Source organism: Aptenodytes forsteri, unplaced genomic scaffold, assembly GCF_000699145.1.
Source record: "Aptenodytes forsteri isolate BGI_AS27 unplaced genomic scaffold, ASM69914v1 Scaffold96, whole genome shotgun sequence".
Classification (NCBI taxonomy): domain Eukaryota; kingdom Metazoa; phylum Chordata; class Aves; order Sphenisciformes; family Spheniscidae; genus Aptenodytes; species Aptenodytes forsteri.
In genome coordinates this window covers 2,965,695-2,990,763 of record NW_008795029.1, presented here as the reverse complement: position 1 = coordinate 2,990,763, position 25,069 = coordinate 2,965,695, and the positions used below count along the sequence as shown (strand labels likewise).

General features: G+C 40.9%; 1 protein-coding gene across 1 annotated transcript in view; it reads right to left on the bottom strand.

The window, feature by feature from the left end:
- Positions 1–22,475, bottom strand: part of MCF2L (MCF.2 cell line derived transforming sequence like) — a 111,884-nt gene extending 89,409 nt beyond the window's left edge. Inside the window, exon 1 of the mRNA XM_009276073.1 lies at positions 21,309–22,475. Within this exon, the coding sequence (XP_009274348.1) occupies positions 21,309–21,429 (121 nt within the window). The 5' untranslated portion in view covers positions 21,430–22,475. The remainder of the gene's footprint in view (positions 1–21,308) is intronic.
- Between the last annotated feature and the right edge of the window lie 2,594 nt (positions 22,476–25,069).

Below are 25,069 nucleotides of genomic sequence, written 5' to 3'. Positions count from 1 at the left end.
TGAAAGAGTGGTTAAACATTGGAACAGGCTGCCCAGGGAAGTGGTTGAGTCCCCATCCCTGGAGGTATTTAAAAGACAAGTAGATGAGGCACTTAGGGACATGGTTTAGTGGACATGGTGGGGTTGGGTCGATGGTTGGACTCGATGATCTTAGAGGTCTTTTCCGACCTCAATGATTCTATGATTCTAAGAATTCCCTGGTGAGAACACTCAAGCCCACCTCACAATCCTGGAAAGAAATTTCCAACATAGATATCACGGCCTTACAACAAACGCACACATGCAAACTAAATTGTGTACTAAATTCAGTATATTGACTTTAAAAATGAATACAGAATCAGGTAAAATTTAGTTATGTTAACACACCTGCTGAATCTCAGGCTAATAAAATCTGTCTACAACCATATATTACATGGTATATCAGTTTTCTGGAAAACAAAATTAAAACAAAAAAGAAAACTAAGGCAATAGCTTTTCCAAAGGAAAGAGGAAATATCCCAGAGTCATCATGAAGTAGCTCTGCTTTCTAAAAAGATCCAGCCAATAATTTGTTTCATAAGAACTGTTCACAACCCTCCGGAAGGGTCCCGTGTCAACAACTAACAGCTTTGCAGGGTACAAAACCATCACCTAGTAGCAGATCCCTTCCTGCTGCAGTACTATAGCTTTGACAGAATCACATCATACCTGTCTCATAGGCAAACAAGCATGGTACTGACTTGCCTTGCTTTCCTCCTTTCAGATAAAGCTTTGGCATGTTCTTAATACCCGAGACGTAGCAAATGATGGCGATTCATCCACTGCACCATTTGTTCCCCAACATGCGACTCCCAAGTGCTGCACCTGACTCCAGCAGCTGAAGGGAGTCCACCTTCATTGTAAATAAGGCTGACAGAGCCAGATTTTAAGGACGGTCCCCTCAATTACAAGCACACACAAAAGACCTCTGCCGGGACTCCAGTCATCCTCTTTCCACATTTCCCCTACCTACAAAGAAAACTAGGAGAACCTCCACAAGGGATCCTCCATGGGATCCTGTCCCTTGTAGCGAGCCTGCTGAGTGCTGGGGATCAATGGCCACAGATGGGCAGTGCTGGCTCCACACCCCACTACCGCAACGCCCAAATCGTGTCAGAACCTTTTTAGTCTTGCAATGTACCTACAAGACAGGAGGTGCTTTCACCCCCATTTGGATGCTGAAAACCAGAACCAGCATTGCTCACAACTACCTGCAGAGTCTTTAAGCAGAACAGAGACTCGAGTCCTGCGTCCATATCCCAAACCCATCCTCTCTTTTCATTTTGTCCATCCTTTTTTTCATCTCCCTACACTCACTCCTGGACATGGACTGACAAAGGAATTCCCCCAGAAGATACTGTTTTCCTTGGAAATTTTCATAGGGTTGAGAATGGAAAGATGAGTATCTGAGACCTCTCCTTCGGTTTCATTTTCTCCCCTCTGCTGACTGTAGACACAAGAAATACCCCATACAGCACTCAGGAGGAAGAAAAAAGAGCAGTGCCAGGGAAAGGGACAACCCCTCTGCCCACTTGAACACAAAATCTTTCAATAGATCTCCGGAAAGGAGCGATCTCTGGCACACTGAACATGCCCACAAGAAGTGGCAGTCAACAGATGAAAATCAAGCCTTGGCAGTTGCTAACAAAAGCAGCCCTGCTCACTTATTTCTCAGTAATCAAACACAGATTAAAACCCCCTATTTTAAACTTGGCAACTTATACAAATAGTCCTGGCATGGCTACATACGCACCACCATGATTTGACACAAAACACACCCTCGGTTCTGCGGTTTGAAACAGACAACCCCCCTCTCGTACAATAATCAGCTGTTTCCTAAATCTACCCCTCCCCTCTCAGCACAGACGAGGATGCACGTAAAGACCAAAAGTTACTCAGACTGATTAATCCCTCCACACTTTCAACCTGGCTAGCCTCACCTTTCTTAAATCTTTCATTCATTCCTCCTAAGCAGCATGCCTTTTGGTATTACCCCTGGTAGCACAGAGCACTACTGAAAAGCAGAGCACTCAGACTCACATGTTGATAATTTAATTAGTAATACTAATTAAAGATTAGTAAGAGGTTCCACCCTTTAGTTAAACGATCCACCCTTTACATACCTGTTTCATTTAAATTTGACATTTCAAAAGCAACAATGTTGGAAGGTTAGACACCAGTCCATTGACTCAGTGCTCTTTCTCTGGTCCTCCTCTGCAACAGTCATGCATACCAGAAGCAGAAAACAGAACTGGAAATGTGAATTCAAGCACCAGAATAAGGAAGCAATTTTTGCTTGTCCCTATTCCACAAAACACGCTTTCAGTTTTGCAATGGACTGTAGCTGTACTATTAACAGCAAATAATATCTCCACTGTTTCATTATATCTTAACAGAAACAAGATTCCTATAGAAAGCTTTGACTGAAGGAATTTAAGAAATAATGCACTTTAGATTAACCCTCCTATACTAACAACTAGGGGATGCCAAATTATATCCTGCAAAAGAAACTATGCATTTTCCCTACCTCAAATAGGAATCAGGAGAAATTACGTATCTGATACTTACATAAAATGCAATGAATTTAAAATTAAAACTCACTACAATTCAGGAACAGCAGGAGGGCTCGCTGCAACAGCAAATTCTCTTTTTAAGCTTTAGCAGTGGTTCTGATCGCCATAATCACTGCGTGAGCAAATCCTGAACAAAGTACCTTCCGTGTAAAATACAGGAATAGATTTAGTGGATACGTCTGATGTACTGAGTAATACATCTGCAAATAAAAGCATACACTACAAATTTACACAATGACAGAACACCCACACCCCCGTAACAATAAACTATATTTATATATGAATGTACACAAAAAGAGTACAACTTCTGCCTTTGTACTAAAACACATCCTATTTTCCTCAGCAGGATAATGTTATCTGACAGAGTTCCTGCCTGACCTGCAATCAAGTAACTAAGAAAATCTGAAAAACTAGACACACCTGTGTTTTTCTTCAGAAGAAGCCACAATTCAGCAATATCTTTGTAGAGCAAGGAGATCAGGCTTAAGGTCATGTTGCTTCTAATCGATTTAGTGCAAAATAGTTCTGCAGACAGTGACCTATTTATCTGTAAGCCCGTCTTCAGTGCAAAATGAGAGTGCAAAACTCCATCTTTCAGTCAAAGCCAAGCCACCAGGGACACAATACCTTTCTTCAAATTACATACAGAGCAACTGTGCCTGTCAAGCAGGCTCAGAGGTCCTCCGAAGGGCTCGCTGGTTGCCACTTCTCATCTTCCTGCATAAAGCGCTGGCATGCATTAGATGCAAGCTGTCTGCTTTAAATGTGAACACAGCACTGTTCAAACATTATCAGAGTAAGAAAGAATGCATTAAAAAATTAATCCTAAGTGTGCCTTGTCAAGAACCTCCCTTTAAGAGCCCTAGTTTTAACAAATGATGATCCAGTAAACCCATCATCACCACCTTTTTCTACCACCCACCCCAACTCCACACAGGGAAATTAACTGCCCAAGGGGCAGATGCCCTTTTCCAGTGAACCTCTGGTTAGAAAGTTCCCCAGAAATGCATCCAGTGTTTCCTATGTGTGAGGGAATTCTCACCCACATGACTTTGGCGGAACCGAACTGGGGTGTTTTCCTTGGTGGTAAAGCCATCAGGCACCTGTTCCCTGTGAAGGAGCCTACCCAAAGCAGCAGGAACTGCCAAAAGGACATGTATTCTACTGATGTGACTTTGTAAGTTGAAATATGTACAAATCTTATTCATAAGACAATGGGAAATAAGGCAACAGATGATGAAATAAACTAGAACCAAAAGTATTCCATATGATCTTTCAGACATGAATGCTGAGCCGTCTTGCTTTACTGGATCCTTTAAAGTAATTGTTCAGTGACGGACTACCTCTTAATTAATACACTTGAGATTAGTTACTGGCCATCCAGACTCACTAGTACAAACAGTGAACCAATGAGCAGGAGTGACAGCAACAACCACATGAAAACAAACGGACTGTTTTTCTTCACTTCACGGTGTTATAAGAGCCCTTTCCCAACAAGAGGGGTCAAGGAAAGAGGACGGTGAGGCTAAAAAGCTTGGATTGATGGTTACATCTGTTCACAAAATCCCATTTGCAGATGGGGAAAAACTCCGTTTCTGCTTCAGCACTCCTGGCCATCAACCAATCCCATAAAAACAAACCCAAACAAACCCAGGTCACCCACAGACCACACCAGAGCTTATTTTCTGAAGTGCCCCACATCTGTGTTCTCACCACTCATCTGCCACAGGGTAGGAACTGTTGATAATCCCAAACCAGTCAGAGGTATTATAACAAATCTACCATCTATACAAGCAGCTCTATTCAGTGCATGGCATGAAAATGTGACCTGAAGAATACAACTGAGGTAGTTTATTTTAAATTCTGCTATTTCATTTTGGGGCCTATTACATTTTATACTATGTCAAAACACAAGAGTTTCCTAAGCAATGTCAGATGTTTTTAATTAGAGGTAGATTTAAAAGAAATAACACTCCTTAGAAATGTTTTGCTTAACTGTTCTGTATTTTACGAGGTCATTACTAGCATATTGGATTTTGAAGAGAGTTCAAAACTAGTGAATGAGTCTTCACACCGCTCCCACAAGCCATGTAAATACTCACACATGTGAAAGTTGAGACAAAGTAAGTGACCTCTCTTGGATCAGGTAACAGCATCTGTCGCAACATCAGAAACAGGATCTACGCAACATCAGAAACAGGATCTACATCTGGGCTCTAAGCGCGTACCCTCCTTTGCAGGACTGTCACCTAACCGGCTCAGTGGAGGTGCGTGCTCCTAGATTGGTATCTTTACTTGTAGTCCTCAGGCAAAGATCGCAATTCACAGCATTTTATTTCTAGCTCTTGTGCTACAACGTGGCTTCAGGAAGAACAGTCTCAAAGCAGATAGAAATCCTACTACATATGATATACCATATGCAAGTATACACACTGATATTCATTTCTTTCTAAACAGCACCAAGCCAGTCTCAAACATTTGCCAGTGAGAGTCCTCAGCAATATGTTTGGCTGACTAGATATGACGATTAGTAGTAACAGGGGTTTGCTGTCACCTGCAACACAGCATGCTGAAAACCTAACTCTTGTGATCTGAAGTTTTACCCAACGATAAAGCAGGCACAGGAGTGTTTTCCAAACATGCAAAGAGAGGGAGAGGAAGCTTTATGGCCTTCCTTCAGAGATTAAAACCAAGTGAAAGAGGAGATACACCCTTCTTAGAAAGGTATCGCGCTCACCTACACCCATTCAGTAAGATACAGGAACCTGATTAGTTTGGCAAGCTGGCTACTTCCCTAAGAAAAAAAAAAACAAACCCCAAACCATGAATGTAAAAGAAGAAAAAGAACCACCTACAGCATGTTGGCTGTACTTGTTCTCATTGTCAAGACAGAGAGGAAGTATAAACCCTCGTATTAATCAACACTGCCTGTTCCAGAGCCCCTTCATGTTGTATGTAATGTGGACAACCACCTCTCAACAGGCTTCTGCCTTCAGATTTTAGAGCAGAGGAAACAGGGGAACAAGTCATTCAGGTGAAAACCAAATACTGGTTTAAAAATAATCTAATTTCTCGGACTAGCGCAACAGATACATGTAATATTCATCCTCCAGGCTCCCACCTAGCTTCCTCCTTCCTAGCCTTCAAATCTCCAAAACCCACAGTTACATATGTTTTTTCTGGACCACTCAAGATCTAATAATGACCACGGCTAAGAGCACCAAAATATAGCATTGTTTGTTTCAACCCTACTATCCTTCAATATTAACCAACTAGACACACCTCCACCTCCCACTTTCAGGAACCAGAGTGTCCTTAGACTGAACAACACATGTGAAGAAGTGGTACAGAGAGCTCAGCCTGTGCTGTACAGGAGGTTCGGAGCCTGCTCCCACTGTGCTGGAGGGACAGGAGCCCACACAGAGCATCTCTGTGGAAATGGGCCTCAGCTGCCTGGCTCAACGGTATTTCAGGCAAAGGTGATTTTTTTCCTAGCAGTTCCATTCTGCACAGAAAGCTTAAAATTTCACTGAGCTACAGGCCCCTGTGAAGCAGAGTATGAAACACCCTCCTGGGAAAAGAGGGCTCCAGCCAGTAACCGAATGCCTTTTTATTTTAGCGCTCTATTTTAGAGTGTGCGCATGGGGGAAACGTTTGTTCCACGGTTATAATACCTGGTCTCCTTGCTGTGTGCTTCAAAGAACAGCAGAAAGAAAGAACAAATGAGTCAAAGCACAAAACCCTTCCCTGGCCTTCATGATCCAGCTTGAAATACAACCAGAGAGGAAAACTGTGGTACGTGGGCACGCATGTTAGCAACAAGACTCAAAGGCAAATTTAAGGTCTATTAAAACACACAGAAGCAACAGCCCTCCTGAGAAAAATGTGCGTGGGCACATGTGTGTATATTTATAAACACAAGGAAATTCATTTCAACTCCACTCATGCTCTGCGCTCAGGTTAATCTCTCCCCGTCACCTCAGCATGGGCTGTGAGTGACATACTCCAGCCCACAGAGCAGAGGAAAACGTTGTGGGAGAAGCTGTTAAAGGATGCATGCAAAGTCAATTGAGGGTAAAAGACTGTGTCATCTTAGTTCTATGAAAGCCAGAGAAGGAAGCTATATGACTGTGGCTTAAATATACAAGATACTGTACCTGCTTAATAAAGCACATGCAAGTGTGCAGCAAGAGGGTAGCAACGTTTGTCGTAAAGGTTATTGAAGTTTGGTAAGTTCAACATTAAAGTATAATTATTAAATGTATTTTTCCTTCAGGGGTGCAGTACTTAGCAAAAAGCACATCAGTAAAACGACGTGGCACTTTGTGGGATTCAGCATGACAAAAGCTATCCTTATAGGATCATCTTTAGTGTAATGTAGATGTATGCTCTCTCTAAAAAACCCTAGCAAAATACACGTAACTCACACCTGTAACCGCAGAGAGGATAACCCAACAGTGAGTAATGAGAACAGAAACACGTGATGAAAGCAGCACAGGAAACGAACACAGGAAAGGAAAAAGTTTTATTTTGTATTCTGAAACAAGACATATTAATAAGAACATTACTCCAGAAAGCAAGGAAAACCAACACAGACCATTACAACAAATGAAGTGTTGTGCCACAATCGCAGCTATATTTATAGTCAAAATACAAAACAAGATTTTGTCAGCAATAGGAAATCCTTTTTGTGACTCAAAGTACACAGAATCATTTTTTCCCCAGATTAACAAGATACTCAGGAAGGATAAAAACTTTCAGGTCAAAAGTTGTGGGAGAATTGGTTCCAACAAAAATATCAGATGCTCCTGTAACACTGATGAACGCAGATAAAGGCTGCAAAACTATTTATTACAAAGGAAGGAAAGGAAAAAACACATTTGCAGAAATTATTCTTCCCCAAAATCCTGTAAGAGCAAACAGGACGGAGAGAAGAGAAACCTGCTTTTGATCTGAGATAAAATTAAGAGACAGAAAACATTAATTCCATCACATCTCTAAAATAACCAGTTCGGGTGTTTTTGGACAAGTTAGTTATGATATTTCAGTACTGGAGGATCATTCATAGCTTCCAATGAAAAAAAAAATCTGCCTATTAGATCATCTCAGTTACCTGTCATTTTAGATTGATGAGTATAGGCAAAATCCTTCAGAGTTGGCCATCAACCTTAAGTCTTTACTTATCCTGCATAAATCTGACCCACATTATTGTGAGGTTACACTTGAAAATGGTCAAACCCATATAACAGATAGGATAAAAATGCCACTGTCTCCTTAACAGCGTCTTACTTTTCAAGCCAGTTTTGATTTTGACTCATGATTTGGAATTTTTGTGGCCAAAGCATGCATGCTGCAGCAAGCTGCCTGTGGCCGTGCAACCCACCAAGTCCCCACTCATGGGAAAAGTGTGAAAAAATGCAAGCAAACGCTTCGAGCAATCCTCAAAGCTCACCATTCCCTCCACTTACAAGGTTCCCAAAATAGTATCTCAATTTATCCCGCTGTCAATCCTTTCACGCTCCTGGGCTTCAACAAGCTCCAGAGTTCCCTCAAGAAAAGAGGAGACTTAACATCAGCAAGGAGTAACCAAAGCTCATTTTCCACCGATCAAAAAGAAAAAGAGCAGAAAACACACTTAGACCAGCTTCTTCTGGAGAGCCAACTTAGAGAACTGCTTCAGGTTCTGGACAGAAATTCACTTCCTTCCAAGAAAGAAAATCTCACTGCAACAAGAGAACAAAATACCTTATCCCTTGTGCTTAGCAGTGTGATATTCTCGGTTAAATTTAGTCAACGGAGAAAAGAGAAAGCTCACACTCTTTGCTCTCTGTGGAAAGACACAACATACAAATACACCTGACCTTTTTACTTTGTAGATGGAGGATTTTTAAGAAAACATTATTGTATCATTAAAAAAAGGCAGTGATCCCTTTAATAAAACACTTCTTAAAAAAAAAAAAAATCTAACCTTGCGAAGAGCTGTTGTAACATCCATAAACAACTGCACCGAAGATACACAGCAGCTGTAACTGTGTCCTGTTTCCAGTCTCCAGGAAGCAAACAGGAAACCTATACCCTCACCTGATTGAAAAAGCAGCTAGTCCCCGAGATTTTAATCAACCTAAAGCAACAGACATTTTCCTTCTTTTCCAGTTTCCTGGGATGCTTCCTGGCCTGTTCAGGATAGCAGTAAGGAGACAAAGCTTTTTAACAGCAGCATTACCTTCGTTTTCCACATTAAATACTGCTATTACTGTATTTACTTTTGGCCTAGGTGTGACAGCTCAGGCAGGGTTGTGGATTCAAACAACAAAACCACTCCTCTGCCAAGGGCGGTTTATTAGCATTAGCCTCTAACTTCAGAAGGCAGGATTTTTCAGCACGCCTCAAAAACCTTCATACTATTTTGAGATGTGCAGTAACAAAAATAGATGCACCAGCCGCGCAAGAGATGTAATTATGCAAACCTTTAGCTAACAAGGAGGAAAGACCTATAAAAACTTGGCAACCCATCATGTCAACCTCCTAATCTCCACCGATTAAGACTTTGCAATTAACAGAAAGCAAAACTTGCTGAGTCCCCCCTTTTGCAGTTCTGGGGTAATGTCTCAACCCCAAAAAGCTTTTGAAACAGTTTTGTGTTTCTTCTCCTTTCTATAAGAAGAATGAAGATGTAAAGAAGGATGAAACGAAGGCCAAAGAGCAAATTCCACCTGTTCTGACACACACAGCAGCTGAACTAATGCCCATGAATCTCATGGGAGTAAGAGACAACCCCCCCACAACTCCCAGCCATTCTTTCTGCTCTTCTTCTTGTTGCCTCTGCAAAAAATGCATTTAGTTTCCACAGACTCCTGTCTTAACAAGTGCGTACCTGATTAGTTGAACATAATTTTAACTTAGCCCTTACCCTTGTAGTGGCATTAAAAGAAAAGCATGGGGCAAGCGGATCAAAGGTGAGGGCACTCTTTGTAGTTCCCTGCCACTATGGTGGCAGCAAATAAGGCCTCTTCAATTAAGGTCTCATCCTGCAGCCAATCTTTGAAGTATTTAACAGAGTCTTTTTAACAGGCCAGATTTTATGTCCTTGGCCAAAAGCCTCCATCTCCCCTTACTCAAACACAGAACACCCTGTGACTGCTGCTGTTTTGATCCCCATGTTACAGCAGTTTAGCCAATGCTGAACACACATACACACCTTTTCAGGACACTGAACGCACAATACCAAGGATAACAAATACAGATACTGAGTCAATTCAAAGGATTGAACCAACTCCCCAACGAGGATTTATTTGCTGCACTACATTTTGGAGGGAAACTTCAGGGCAAGAAATGGGATTTTTGTTTAAGAAATATCTTGTACAGACTTCTTCAAAGCATTTGGGGAAGTAAGGTGTAAGGGGCCCCCAAATACTGCATTTTTTTCCATCCTGAGATTCTGGAAATGTTTTCCAGCAGCTCTCACGGTTTTTCGTCATTGGAATTTCTTCTCCTGCACTATGGACAATTTTGATGCAGCTTACATATAAGATGTATTCAAGTCCCTACTGTTAGTTGCATGTAATTCCTTAGAGCAGAAAAAAACAATCCACATCATCTTTTTAATCTCCCTAGTTTATTAGCTAGCGAAGGAAACAGCAGCTCGGCTACAAATAAGTAAGAGCATATATAAGTATATTAGTCTCCACAAACCAACAACAAGAACCCATAACTTCATTGAGCTTATTTCATGTTTTCTTCTTCAGGCAAGAAGGAAGAAGCTCTCACTGTACCTGAGTAGAAGGAAAAGACTTGCAGCTCTATCATCAGCTTGCCCAAAAAAGCAGCATGCATCCGTCTGGCACCTCCTGGCAGCTGATGGGTATTCAGCTTCAGCCAGCCCAGCTTGGGCGGATTCGCAGGCATTTAAAGAGTCACAGGTGCAGCCACCAGCAGTTAGCTGGCAAAGAGCTTGTGCAAATACTCCTTTTGCAAGGAGGTCTTCAGATCAAGCGTGGTGCTATAAACCAGCAACTGAGGTTTCTTCTGAAGCCTAAACGCTGAGAAATGGACTCAAGACCTAATCTGAGCTGGCTCCTATCTGCAGCAGCAGTTCCACTGAAGTTACTGTCTCCCATGCAACAGCAGAGATTAGGAGCTAACCAGTATATTTCTGGTGTGCTCCACAATCTGGCAAACTGTAACCCAAAGCCTACTTTGTCACATTTTCTCTGTTCTTATATTATTGTTTTCTACCATATTGCCTCCCCTCACTTGCTTAACTGTTGGCATTGTGCTCTAAAACATGCCTTCTGTCTCTGAGGCATTGATGCTGTTTGCAGGTACCAACAGCAACCTCTGTTTTTTCCTTTCTAAAATAAACATAGTCACAGAGAGGAAATTGTTTTAAAAAATTTAAACTATCCAAGAGTGAACAAGCCCATTGTTTGGAGAGGAGACTTCAGGGCAGCAGTGCACTACCACGACTGGGTTACAGAGCATCCGTAAAAATTTGTGGAGCGTGAGGGTTCGAGGTTGGCGTGTGCTGAGACAGGGAGAGACGGGACAGAGCATTCTCATTGTTTAAATGTAAACAATAATAATAACAGGCTTTCGCAACTAGGAGGAAGCAACCTAATGTGGAAAACAGTTGTTATTACTCCGTTTATGACTCCTTGTTCCCGAAAAATATGCTGGGTTACTTTGTAACACTGAAGGGGGCTAAACTGAGGTGACCTGAAACTGGGCTAATGGCTGAAAACCCATCTGATAAGATGAGCTTGGGAATACCTTTTCTCTTTTTTATACTGGAAGCATGCCAGAGTGGAAAATACTGGGTGGAGGATCCATAACTCTTGCGACTGTAAAAGCTTTATCCTCAAACCCCCAGACAAACTCCAGTTGTTTAGGCAGTAAACTGAATTCACTGCCAAACGGTGACCTAGGTACCTTCAGGAAGAAAGCTGATACCTGAGTCCAAGGGCATGATCCTCAAAACAATCTCCTAACATCTCAAAACCTGAAGGTTCATTAGAAATTTTTCCAACACAGCCAAAGTTCTCTGCATACAGTCTGATCTATATTTAAGAGACAATTTAATATAGAAAGAAATTCCAAGAGCAGGGCCAAAACCCCGGTCCCTCCTTTAGCAAGGAAATAGGCTTTGTTCAGGGCCACAGGGACAGCTCTTATGTTCTTAAGCTCTAAAGGTGGGTACCATCAAACCTCCTCTAAAGCTTCCAGTGAAAATGGCAGCAGAGGTTGATTTTGTGCTGAACTGCGGGTGCACGTCACTCGCACTCGGAGCATGCTAACCAGACCGGGACGCCTCACAGGACGTAAGCAGAGGATCTCCTTGCTCAAGGATGCCACTGCAGTTTAGGGTGGCAAATCTGGCATTCCCAGAGGGGTATTTTTGGGCACTGTGGAAATTGTACTCACTAAGTGGTGATATCTAGGGACCCAAAGGACCAAGCAAGGACTCTGAGGGTCCCACTTTTTGGCTGATGTACCCAACTTCCATTTACATCATTCTGTGCCTTTGAGCCTTGGTGGCTCATATGATGCTTAAGTAGCTCTGTACAGCCAGTCACCTGAACCAAAGCAGCTCCTCTCTCAAACCGCAAAAAATATTTGTCCCTTTGTTTGACAACGTAAATCTTAAAAGTCAGTCACACACAGAAAAAAATAGCGATCTCCCCCCAGGCTATCTTAAATACACATTTTGTCTTGCTGCTTGAGTTGAAAGATGACTAAATCTATATTTTATTTCTCTGATGCCTTTTCTGCCATAGGGCATTCTGTTGGGTCTACAAACTGTTTCATCTGCGAAGCATTACAAGATTTCATCACAAGCAATGTATACACTTCATTCGGTCAAAGGAGGTATCTTTTCATGAAATATTAAGTTAGCACTCTTTATCATTATTCAGCACACGCATCTGGAGACTGTCACATCTAAACAATCACATATTTCTGTATGCAAAGCATAGCATAAAATGTTTTCATTTTACTGACCAGAGAATTTTGCTTCTCAACTTTGAAATAACTTCTAATTACATAGGAAAACACTCAAAAAACTCAGTAGCTTGATTTTTTTTTCTTCAAGGAATCTATCCCTAAAATAACTCTGTGAAGTCAATGACAACATCTGCAAAAATTATTATTACAACCTACCTTGCAGACAAAGAACCTAATTTTCAATAGCTGGAAGTCAGAAAAAATCAGAGAAGGAACCAAGGTCAAGTGTTATCAACCAAAAGGGGAAAAGTTTACACTGAAGAAGGTAGTAGACACCACCTGTACTTGCACCTGAAGTCCTTAAACAATCTTTGATAGCCATTGTGGTAGATGATACAGAGACAGACAGCAAAACATTATCTGTGCCCCACATACACAGTCCAGTTAAAATGTCTGAACACACTACTGGAGTCCTAGAGGTTTAGATAAATGTAGAGAATTTGAAAGTGAGTTGAAGGAGAGCTGTGTGGTTTTGGGCTCCCAAGAAGGACGTTTTGAGTTTCTGTTTCAAAAACCCAGCTATGACATACAGTATTGAAAAGGTAAAGCTTCTCTAATGTAAAAGGATAGAGGCAGTATCTTGAATTCTTTGTTTCACGTGCTAGCTCTCTTTAAAACAACTGACCTACTCATCCCTATCCGTTTTCTCATATACACCTTTTGAATCCACCAAAGATGGTAAGAATTAGATGTTTGGCTAAAACAGAGAAAAAGCTTATTTTTTAGTCATGAAGGCTTAGGAATTAAGGAGTAATTCTGCTCTGCAGACTCACCACGTGAAACGAGTTGCTTGTGTTTCATGAAAGCTTATGACTTTCACCTAGAAGAACAACAGGAGGGAAACATAGATTGCATCTTTCCTTCAAATAAAAGCCTGAAAAGCAAGTAGCTCCTTCCCCAAAAGCCAACAGACACATATAAACAAATTCTTCGACTAGCCCTCTGACATATATTCATATAAACTATATGTCACATACTGTGGAGACTTCTAAAGTGATTTCTCAGAGAAATATACCAAAAGATGGAATCATTCGGAGAATTACTCATGACTAATGCAATTAAGCAACTATGTTAAGATTGTCCATCTGAAACTCCTAATGATTTTCAGAATACAGCCCCATCCAGATTAAGATTACTGTAGGTAGTTCAGAAATCACAAGTTATTGTAATCCAGGACAACTCTAAGATAAATTGTCACCAGAATTGTACTAGTCACAGTTTTTAGAAGTATACTCTTGACCAACCACTCACTCTGAAATTATAGGATCATTCTCTCCCAACTGCCCCACCAACTGCTACGTGTTTGTTAAGTGGACAAAACTCCTTACTAGAAGACAACTGCAAGCTCCTCCCACTGAGCCCTTCAAGGTCCTCTTCTAACTTGGTCCCTCGACTCACTTTTTTGTGGTCTGTACTTTACAAAAGTTCCAAAATTGCTAGAAACTTTGAAATAAGAAATAAATGTAAGTCTGATTAAAATAATTAGATGAGGATGAGACTCATTCCATGCTGATGGCAGCGGAGGTGGAAAAATCTCACATTTTTTTCACCTGGGGATAAAGGATAAGAAGAAGCAGCCCCTACAGAAGATTCCCGTAGGGTCCTCCAGTTAGCTCTTCAGCCTCACTCCAAAAGGAAAGAATGAACCTATTCAACAGTCCCATCCCTCACCCCAAATTGTGTGCAAGTTGACAAACTCACTGTCAATGACACCAAAGACTGCTGACAGATACTAAAGAAGAGTAAGTAAATGTGAAAACTAAGACTGTCAGCAGCCCTTGTCCATTATTTTCAGAAAAAACACCGACTAAGACTGAGGAAGGTTTCATGCCATACTCGAGTCAAAGTGCAAGAAACAGAAGTCGTGTGTGAGGTTGGATTAACCGCTGACTAAAATAGAATCTCTTTCGGGGTTTTTTTAAAATCACTGAGCAAGAAATGAAACACATAAAAGTTGCATTGATCCTCGCTTACTGCTTTGGAAGAATACGTAGTGGCTCTGAAATAAGATTGAAAAAAATAAATAAATACAAGAGCTAGCTTCAGTCAGGAAGTACTGGAAATCTTACAATAAACTTTGATCCTTTTAACTTAGCATGCTTTACCACGAGGCCATGCATGTTCAACCTTTTCAGGTTAGCTTAACCTTTGAGGTTAATTTGAAGATCATGTGAGATTTTGTTAAACACTACAAGCATACACAGTAAAAGGAAGTAGTGCAGGCCATCTTATTAAGCATGACTTCAGTACAGCCAAACAGATTGCAACAGCACACGAGATTGGAAACTTCTTGAAAGAACAATGAAGAAGATAAAGGGAGTAAATAAAATTACATCCTGGTTCCAGGACTGCCCAGAGAGTAAATACTTTCTTGTTGACAGTTCTCCATATGGAAAAGCAAAAGCATGCTCTAAGAAAAGCAACTCATTTTTAATCTAGTTTATTGAAGCAAAGTATCTCTGCTTATTCATCAGGGAAACTCTAAGTTCTTTTTTTCACTATTGCATTATTTTTTCCAATGTCCTTTCCTCATAAAGGCATATATTCTTCAGCAGCCATGAAAGCAGGAAAAATATAACTTCCTACTAACTCACTGCATACTATGGCATTAATGCCATATATGCCAGTGCCTCTAATTCAATGGGCTTTTAAAATAGCACTAATGGTCAGGAAGACATTTTTTCCCCATTTCAACAGTCTCAGGCACAGTCAGATTTTGTTTTCTGAGGATTCATTTTACATGTATTGAAGTAACACAACTATTTTTGATTTTTTTTTTCTCCATTCACATGTAACCCTTAACGTCACACAACAACCCTCAGAAAAGGTCTGTTCCTTGTAAGAAGACTCATAGATAGCTTAAATCTTAGCAAAGGGGGACAAAGAGAAAATCATAGGCAGAGGTTGGGGAGATCTGAGGGGCAAGGGAGCAGGCTCACGGAGTTCAGAGTCAGTGGATCTATTGGAACAGGAGTCTAGAGGCAAGGTTTTGTATTGCCCTCAATTCTGTGTGTGTGTGTCTCTCTCTCTAATTGGAAAGATTCTTAAAAGCCCTTGTTTTCTTGGAGGAATCATCATCCAAGAGAATAAAAGTGATGGCCTGTACATCAGTATCCCAGAGCGTACATATTCCTTCATTATTATGCACACAGCTGGAGAAATAACATTTTTTCTCCCCAAACTAAGGCACCAAAAGTTTTAAAATATTAACTTTTATAACATTGTAATTTAGAATATTACAATTTTATGTTGTTTAAAAAGGAATTCAAATAACTTTTTAACACAAGAAATGGGAAACAGTAAGCAATTTCAGGGATCTTGAGAGGGACCACGCTCAGAAATCTGCTGATAATGTCATCCATTTTAGATATTTCTGCTTTCTATCACAGCATGCATCTTAATGTGATTGTAAAATACACCCCTCAAACCATGCATTTCCTTCACTTTTACTTTTTAACACAAAGAATAAAAATAATTAACACCCACCCCACCCCCATTAAAAATTTCAGAAAAAAGCAGTTAAAGAAGGCTGGGGTCCCTCAGTTTTATAGGACAAGTCAATACAAACACCTAAGTGAAGGAAGAAAAACAACATTTGCCAGTGTCGCTGAATTAGTATCTCTGAACAGTAACAACCTCTTCATCAGAAAACATATACTGAACACATTGCAGCAGCAGAAACTGCCCTATAAAATTATGTGATGATGCTCTGAAACTGATTTCTGAGGGAAGCAGCACCTAATTCTTGATAGACTTACTGCTTGGGAACTTTTCTGACAGCTGTAACTGTTTTTGCTGATGTGCTCACTTTTCACTGAGTAACTTGACTGAGCCAAATAAATAATTTAATTTAAGCACATCACAGATATTAAATGGTAACAAGTTGGGAGTGGGGATGCTATTTCAGAGGGAAGTTAGTTCTATAAAAACCTTATATAAAAATTTAGAACCTAAAATATCTAATATTTTACTTCCTTCAGAAAAGGGGATTTAAAATAAAACCTAAACACTACCACCCACCAGTCAGACTCTTCCAACAACGTGCATTCTGTGAGCAGAGTGTATTTTCAAGAATCAATGAGCTAGCAAAATTTATAGTAGTAAAACTCTTGAAATGCATGCTTTTCTGGCACATATAAAACATGGAATTCAAAATGCTTCCAGGAACACAGTCCCAAGCCACACACCTTATGCACTCCTGACTTAGCAGACTGCACAAGTCTGTTTACATTTACAAGATCTAGGAGGTATTATGAAGTTAAGTCAACTTACCCTGAGCCACAAAATCCAGCCACGAACACCATTCTGAGAAAAAATAGTAGCTCTTCATTTCTGCTACAGAAATTCCTCTCTGATTCATCATCAGATAAAAATGTCCACTTTTCCCTTCCTCTGCTCAGAACAAACTACCCAAGAAGGTAAGAGCTTTCATATTAATCGAACTTTGTTCCATAAATGCAACAGGTGGCACAAGATGACTTCACAAATATATTTTCCTCCAGTAACACAACTGTTCTTGTAATTATCTCTTTAATTACAGTGTTCTCCCCTCATGTCCCCACCCTGAATATTTACAGACTGCCGATATATCCAGTGTCTGATACAGTATAGCTAGTCTATAGCCTAGCATATGCCCTAAGCATATTTTCACTCATGTTAGGCTTTAACAAGGCAAAGCAAAACTGTTTTTCACTCAAATATTCACAACACTATCTGGAACTAGTTGTCTTGAATTGCTCACTCACAGGTTTAATATTTTGGTGCAGTTTATCACCTCTGCTATGGATTCACACCCAACTCTCTTCTCCAACTTTCTGCTGGAAAAAGTGCAAGGGCATTTCCAGCCGGACAGGTAATCTCAAGTGTGGAAATCCCATATCTCAAATAAATCCCTTTTCAACACATATATCCAGCCAGCAAACAAAGGTGTGAATGCAGCAAACAGTAAACACAGCCTCACACGCCTGGACCTATCTAGTGTGGGGACTAACAGTAATAAAGTTGTAGTGGCAGACTTTAACACTGACCAGAAATCTCTGTTTACACAGGCTCCAGGCAGGCTTTGGCTATGTTGAAGCCTTCAGGTACTTAAGTATGTCTGCTATATTCATGTGTTCAGTCTGACCTATGTTCAGTCTGACATTTCCTGCATCCATGCATTTTGCTGTCCTGCCTGTAAACTAACACACTCTCCCCATACAAGAATGCCCAATATCCAACTGAAATACTCATACAACTCCAGGAGAAGGTGCACCACATCTCCATCCCCTTGGCTGACACAGAAGATGCAAGAGTGCTCTTCCTCTAGACTCCTCTTCACTATTTGTGGTGGATTACCCAGGTTGTGGATTAACCAAGCTTTGTCTGACTCTTTCACTGCAAAAGTCTATTAGTATTAGACACCCACATTGCAGCACTGCCTCATTGTACCTTGTTGCAGAACTTCTTTGGATTGGATTGGAAGGACCCTGGGACACGGACAGTCTCCTCATCCATCCATTCATTATATGCCTAGAGCGTACACACGAAAGCAAACCACCTCAGAGCTGCAGTCATCTTCATCAGAAAACCAACCTGAATCCAGTGTGAAAAGATGCAGGCTACAGGACGCCTCCAAAGATACTCCCTGTCCATACTAAGCACAGCACAGACTGAAGACGGATGTCTCTGGAGTCTCCACTTGCCAGACTTGTTTTACAGCTCTTGGTTCAAGCTGACCTACTGTTCCCATTTGCTTAGAGAAAGCGAGAAGAGGGAGAATCTCAAAGGATGGTCTCTGAGCACCACACCAGGAAGCCCATCACAAAGGGCCACAGCAGGTCAGCACCCTGGAAAATCTCCCCTGCTGATGGGAGACAGGTGTCCCCACAGAAGACTGCTTGAAGCCACAGCTTTCCAGGGTTGAAATCCTCCACAAACTCTACAACTCATGTCCCACCTGCCTGCAGTTGGAGATGCAGAAGCACACAGAAGATGTATGGTCAGGGACAGATGCAGAAACCATGATGCTGTCTCACACAAGCCTGGCTGTATCAGCCTGGGCCCTGCCTGCCCAGGCTGGAGGGGCCACACAGCACACAGATGCAGAAACCATGATGCTGTCTCACACAAGCCTGGCTGTATCAGCCTGGGCCCTGCCACACAGCATGTGGTCCCAAACCTCTGCCTTTCAAAGAGCAAGCGTCACCAGAGCCAGGGCTCAACCAGGGTGAGGGGATAAAGGCAACATAGCCTGCCCTGGGTAAAAGACACACGCAGAGAGCAGCGCCAAGGAGGACAGATCCACGAGCTGTAAGGAAACAAAGTCCACTTTGTTAAAATGAAAATAAAACAGAGGCGGATTTGATGAAGCATGAAGACTCTGGAAGCCAGCCCAGCTTCCCTTATTAAGGTAAATAAGGTAATGCAAAATCAATATATGAACTAGGACATTTATTGTTCATATAAAGGTTTCTATATTCTATATTAAAGATTTTAACATGTGGGGAAAGGGTAAAGTGACAGTGAGCAAACCTGCTCTCGGCAATTTCCAGAGATGCTAATGAAGAGAGAACAAAGCTCTGTGAGACCTGGGACAACAGCACAGAGTGGCTTAATTTTGTCACAAGGAGATGAGAGATGCATACATCATGGGATTCACAGAATCACAAGCACATTTACTTTGGAAATACATGCTTGCCAAAATTGTAGTTTTAGCCAGCGTAGCTACAGGACAGAAATGTTCGCAGGCTGCAGTACCTCTCCCCTTCCACAGTCTAAACCCTTGATTCACCTTCTGTGTAACATTTGGTCTGGAAATGACACTGAATGCTAATTGAGATCTGCCACCAGGAAGGTGGGAAAACTCTTATCAGTCCAAAAGGCCATAAAACGGCTTTGACCAAAACAATGGAATAATTCTTACTGGATATATAGGGTTAACATTAGAAGCATATAATTGCTTTCCCCCTGTCAACATAAAAATGGGTAACAGGAAGGAAAGGAAACAGAATTTTTGCATACTTGAAGACTTCAAACAGAAAAGGCTGCAACACAATCAAAAGGAGTTTGGGAATAATAATAAAGATGGGTGGGAGAGAAGACAGACAGCTTCCTACAGAAACACAGTTTTCTGACTATACACACCTATATATAGTGAAAGGAACCTGTAAGTAAGAGATGATTGTATAGCATTACAAGATTTATATTAAGGATCTGAGTCTGAAGGAAATTAGGCTAAAATGAGGAAAACTATGTTAGAATGTGTTCAATATATTAAATTTGTGTTTTTCTCTTATGCAGTCAAGGCTTTGCCTATACTTGAAATTAGCCGCAATCCATTCATGAATGGCCAGCAGGTGCCAACAACTCAGAAGTACATAAATGTTATAAAATAATTGGTGCAAGTGGTAACTTTTATGGCTACACTTTGGAAATGAAATTTGAGGAGGCTCTGAAATTTGAGGAGGCTTTGTTTTGCTTTGCTTTGTAAGACTGCATTTCATGTGTTTAAAATACAACTAAATTTTTCCTGACTTTATTGTGATTACCAGCAATTAACATCAAAGCTTCTTCTAGTCTGAGCTGAATGGAATTAATTGTTAAATCTTGATAATTTATTAGCTAGCACTCCTAAAGGTACCAAACCTTGGCCTCATGAATGCCCAGAACTGATAAGTCAGGAAAGGCGAAATCTTTACATTTCAGAAGTTACAAAAAAAAAGTTATCAAAAAACTTTACAATTTTCATTCCAAACAAAACAGATGACAAAAGACTCAGCCAGCACAGTACAAAAGAAGGCATGAACAAAAGGAACCACCAGAGAGGCATTTTTCTCTTCCTATTTTTTTTTCTAAGAGTAAGTGTCAACATTAAAGAAAGGAATATTGAAAGGCCTTGAAAATTTTATATTTTCCTATAAAGGTAGCTTAGCTTATGTTGATTTCAATTTCATATGCTCCAAATTAATTTAAAAAGAAACAAAAAAAAAAGTCCTCTTTTAAAGAAAAATAGGTCACTGTGCATATAAAACCAAGAAAGGATTAATTTATTATTGAAAAATCTGCTTCAACTTACCTCAGCCACTCAGGGCTAACCTATTTCAGGGAAAAACCCCAACAAAACACAGCTTTACTAAATACAGAGATTATATAGTTATCAGTCACGGTAGCCTATTATTACACCACATACTGTATGAAACAGACTTTGAGATTGAATAAATGGCAGCAAGTCCTAAATTTAGTGCATTACACTTAAATATCAGAGGCTTCCTGGTTTTTTTGAGTACAGCTAAAAATATTTTCTTGGTGTAATTAGTTATATTTTTTAAGAGCAGAGCACTCAGTGAAGTTCTTCTAGAGTATCGAAGCGGGGTTGGTGTAAAGCATTCAAATCTGTGTCTGTTAGATACTATCATACACCTGGAACTGCAAGGAAAAACACGATACAATGTTTTTCTCCAGTAAGTACTGTTGACAGAGAGTAATCACTATCCATGAGTAATATCTAATATGGACAAAGATATATATTTTTAAACTATAACAGTTGGTAGATCCCTACATGAGTAGGCTTTGAGAAAAAATACTAGTTCCTGCAAGAATCATCAGAGTTGAGAAAGTCAGTAACGCCAATACTAGGCTACTTACTGCATATTCACCTCACACACTGCTCCAATTTAAGTGCAAATGTTCTACGTAGATATAAATCACACTATAGGATCACCTATACATTCATCTCACCAGAGCATATTTGGCGTGGGTTATTCCGTGAGTGCCGTCTGCCATGCAGGATTTGGATGAATCTTGGTAAAATCCTAAAATGACTTTCATGTCCTTCCCTTAAAAGGCGGCGTTGAGACATGGATGTGTATCCCTGTATCTTCACCAAAGGAAATAAAAAATCAGCTCTTCAGAATTACACTCTTCTAACGCACTGAAAGGTACTCTGATTTTGTTTTTAAATGTCAATGGAACATAAAATTTCTTTGTCAAATTCAAATGCTACCAAAAAAGATAAAAAAAGGATGCAGATTTAAAGAGCTGGAAATGCATGCAGTTCGGTTATTTGCATTGTATGTGCTCTTCCTCAGAAATCAATACCTGGTTTTACTACAAAGAAAAAAGAAAAATCAGTTGCACTTAATGGACTGAAAATGCCAAGATAGTTTCTGCACAAAGCTGCAAGACCCTCTCAGTTCCTAGCATGCTGCACCCAGCAGACAGGACATCTTGCTACAGCTTTCAGTCTGCTTTCAGCGTGACTAGTTTGAACAAAGGAGGCACAGGTTCTCATGTAAGCAGGTCAGAGCAGCAGATGAAATTTTCAAAAACTAGTGTGAAACGGTCTGTTTTTCAGTGTTTCATCCAAAATAACTGTAGCCAAACTAACAGCCCTGTGCTGTTTCTGATAAATAAAAGCCCCCACAAAACATCCAGTTTGTTAGTGCACTCCAGCCGTGCACGCTGATCCAAAAGCCACTGCTCATCCCAAGTAGCTGGTACTATCGCCTCCGTCTTCACATCCTTCCCCTTAACGTGAGGGATGTTCAGTCGTTGCAAAGAGACATCCAAGGTTTCTCCTGAAGAAGGGCAAGTTGAAGGTCTTTCTTATCACTTCACGGTCTTGCTTGTAAGTTCACAACTCAGCACTCTGAGGGCAGAAATCTCACGCTGACACTTGCTGCATTTCCTACTTCTGTGTCTGAAACACCCTGTATTTGTCAGGGGCCAGCAAATTAAAAGAAAATACCGTTGTCAATACAATGTTGTCAATTAGAAACTCCTCTTCAGTTCATTTCCCTAAGTCAGACTCTCACCATCAATTCATCTCCTCTTCCTCCCCCTAAATTTGCACAGAAGTGAGGACTGAGTCCCTCAAAGGCCGTTTCCAGAACATGCAAGCAGAGAGGTCTCACAAGAAAAACCTGAATCTTCCTGGGAGTTAACAAACAACTAATAGGAAGGAAGGGAGGGGAAATGAATCCCAGGCTTTCTTAAAACATATCAGGAAACCCTACACTGTCTGTTCCCCCTGCCTCTTTCAATGCAGAAGAGAGGAAATTGATAATGCTGCTTTACTTGGCAGTCAACATTTTCCTCTCAATTCTGTTTAACTACATCCTGTATGGCCACAGATCCACCACAACCCCAATATATACTATTGTGCACATCAAACTGAAGAAGTAAGTGTTTTGAAATACGGTGTACCAACTATCGTTACTCTGAAAGCAAATTAAAACAGGTAACTTTTAGTTAAGTTACACTGAAGTAAATATTAACTAACTTATTACAAAATACTAGATTGAATATACCTTGCTAACAGAGGAGAATCATTACAGTTTTAGCTGGAAAATGTTTGACTTTCAACATGAAATCACAGGCAAATGTCACAATCTTGAAATGTGATGATCAAGAAAGGTATCAAAATGAATACGAACTGACGCATTTCATGCTGATATTACTTGATTTCCAAACTCATTATACTATGCAGATGGACCACCGCATACTGCAGCCGTGCTGCTCATCCTGGATCAAAGGCCTACCAAGCTTAAGGAAGGAAGGAAGGGAACAGCTTAGTGGTGGAAAACCACCATGCTGTACGCTGCCACTGTACTATCTATTCAGGGTTCAAACAAAAGAGGAACTGAAATAAGGCACAGCATCCATATTAGACAAAATTCCACATTTTCTTGTGTTGCTCGTCACTGGGGGGCACAAAGCAGCGGTTCTGGTCAGATACAGGGGAACGGTAGCATCTGCAGAGAAAACACTGCAACCTGCTCCTTGCTGCTGAGTTTCCAAGTGGAGGCATTGAATGTGACCAGGAGATGCCTGCGGCAGATTGCCAACCATCAGGGCTTTCCTCCTGCCTGGCAGGCTACTACTTGTTCAGGGCTTTTGGAGCACACCAGCCTCATGACCAAAGGACCCGATCTGACAATCGAGTGGGACGCCGATGAAACTATGCATCTTCTTCCAGTAGCCAAGCCACCAGCTACAAAAGTGACTCTTTGTCGCAGCAGTGTTTTGAGTGTGCGGTGACACCAGTGGCACACGGTGGAAACCTCACCAACAATTTGTGCAGAGGATTATTACAATGAAGCAAAAGGACATTCTCCTTGCTTTCTTCATGTATCAAATGCACGCAGAAGATTGATGATTTGAGTTGTAAAGTTGTTAAGTACACACAATCCTACTGAAAGCTAGCTATTAGCTACATCCCTGTCCACAAAACAAGCTTTTAATCTTCTTTGGAGCACTCAAATTTGTGCCTAGAAGCAAAGAAATTAATCACAACAACGGCTATGGCGGTACGCAATCAGAAGGAAACAGATGGTGTAATGCAGTGTTTTCCAAACAGCCGCAGCCTCTATCTCCAGGAAAATAATCTGAATATTTTCCCTTGCCGTTGGCATTACTGTAACAAAAGCTCCTATTAAAAGGATTTCTTCTCTGCTCTGTACTGCATCAGCAGACTACACAGCAGTCTAAAGACGGTAACATTCTTTGAGTGTCAGTTGGCAAAACCAACTAGACTGCACCTCTCTCTTCTTTCACGTCACATAAACAGTAAGATTCAATGGGTAGCACCTCCACAATTATCTTTAAATGACTACAAACAGCCTGATGGAACCAACAAAATTGTGGCAATGAAACAGGGCTTATTTATCTCATGCTTCATTTCCAGGTCTGTTTCTGACCACAGGTGTAGTGTTGCACATTGACAACAGAAGCAGCCACACTGACTTACGTCTGTATACTCTCTCGATTCTTCTTTTGAGTCCAGGGAATCTCACAGTATTGTAGTACAATAACTTCAAGTTTTCTTGGTAATCATTAAATTAAGCTGCCATCACTTTCATCACTACCGGGTGTTCTCATCGTTCCTTTCATCTTTTTGTTTGTATAGGAGCCTTATCTTTATGGGACATCTCAAATGCCCACTGTGATTTTTCCTCCAAACCCTAACAACTATTTACAGGCCCTTCCTTGCATCCTCACATTCAATGCGGCGCTGAAATGTTCACATTATAGGACCATGTATTCCCTCCTAACTGTACAGTGCAGGAGCTCTGGTAGCAGAATCAACACTGCTCTGGTGTTTCTCCTGTGTTTCTTCCACTCCTCAAAACAAGTTAATCTTCGTATCTGCTGATATGCTACTGCCACTGGTGTTGCCATTTCTCTTTAGTTGTAAATCTTGTTTTTCAGGGAAAAGAGTGCATTTCATGGATATGAAAACATGGCACCTCTCATGCCTGGCACTTCGAGATCCCACCACGCACACACTGCACAGGAGTCCACCTGTGAGATCTGTATCTACCGCTTCTCCTGTCTTTCCCCCTGGAGTCCCTGCAGGGAGGAGCTTCTGCAGAGAAACTTCAGTATCAGAAGTGCCATCACATCCCCGATAAAAACCCAGAGGACTGACTGCAAGAGAGGTCTCGCATGAAGAATATAAAAGGCTATGAAAATTATATGGGGAATTGCATCTAGCACAC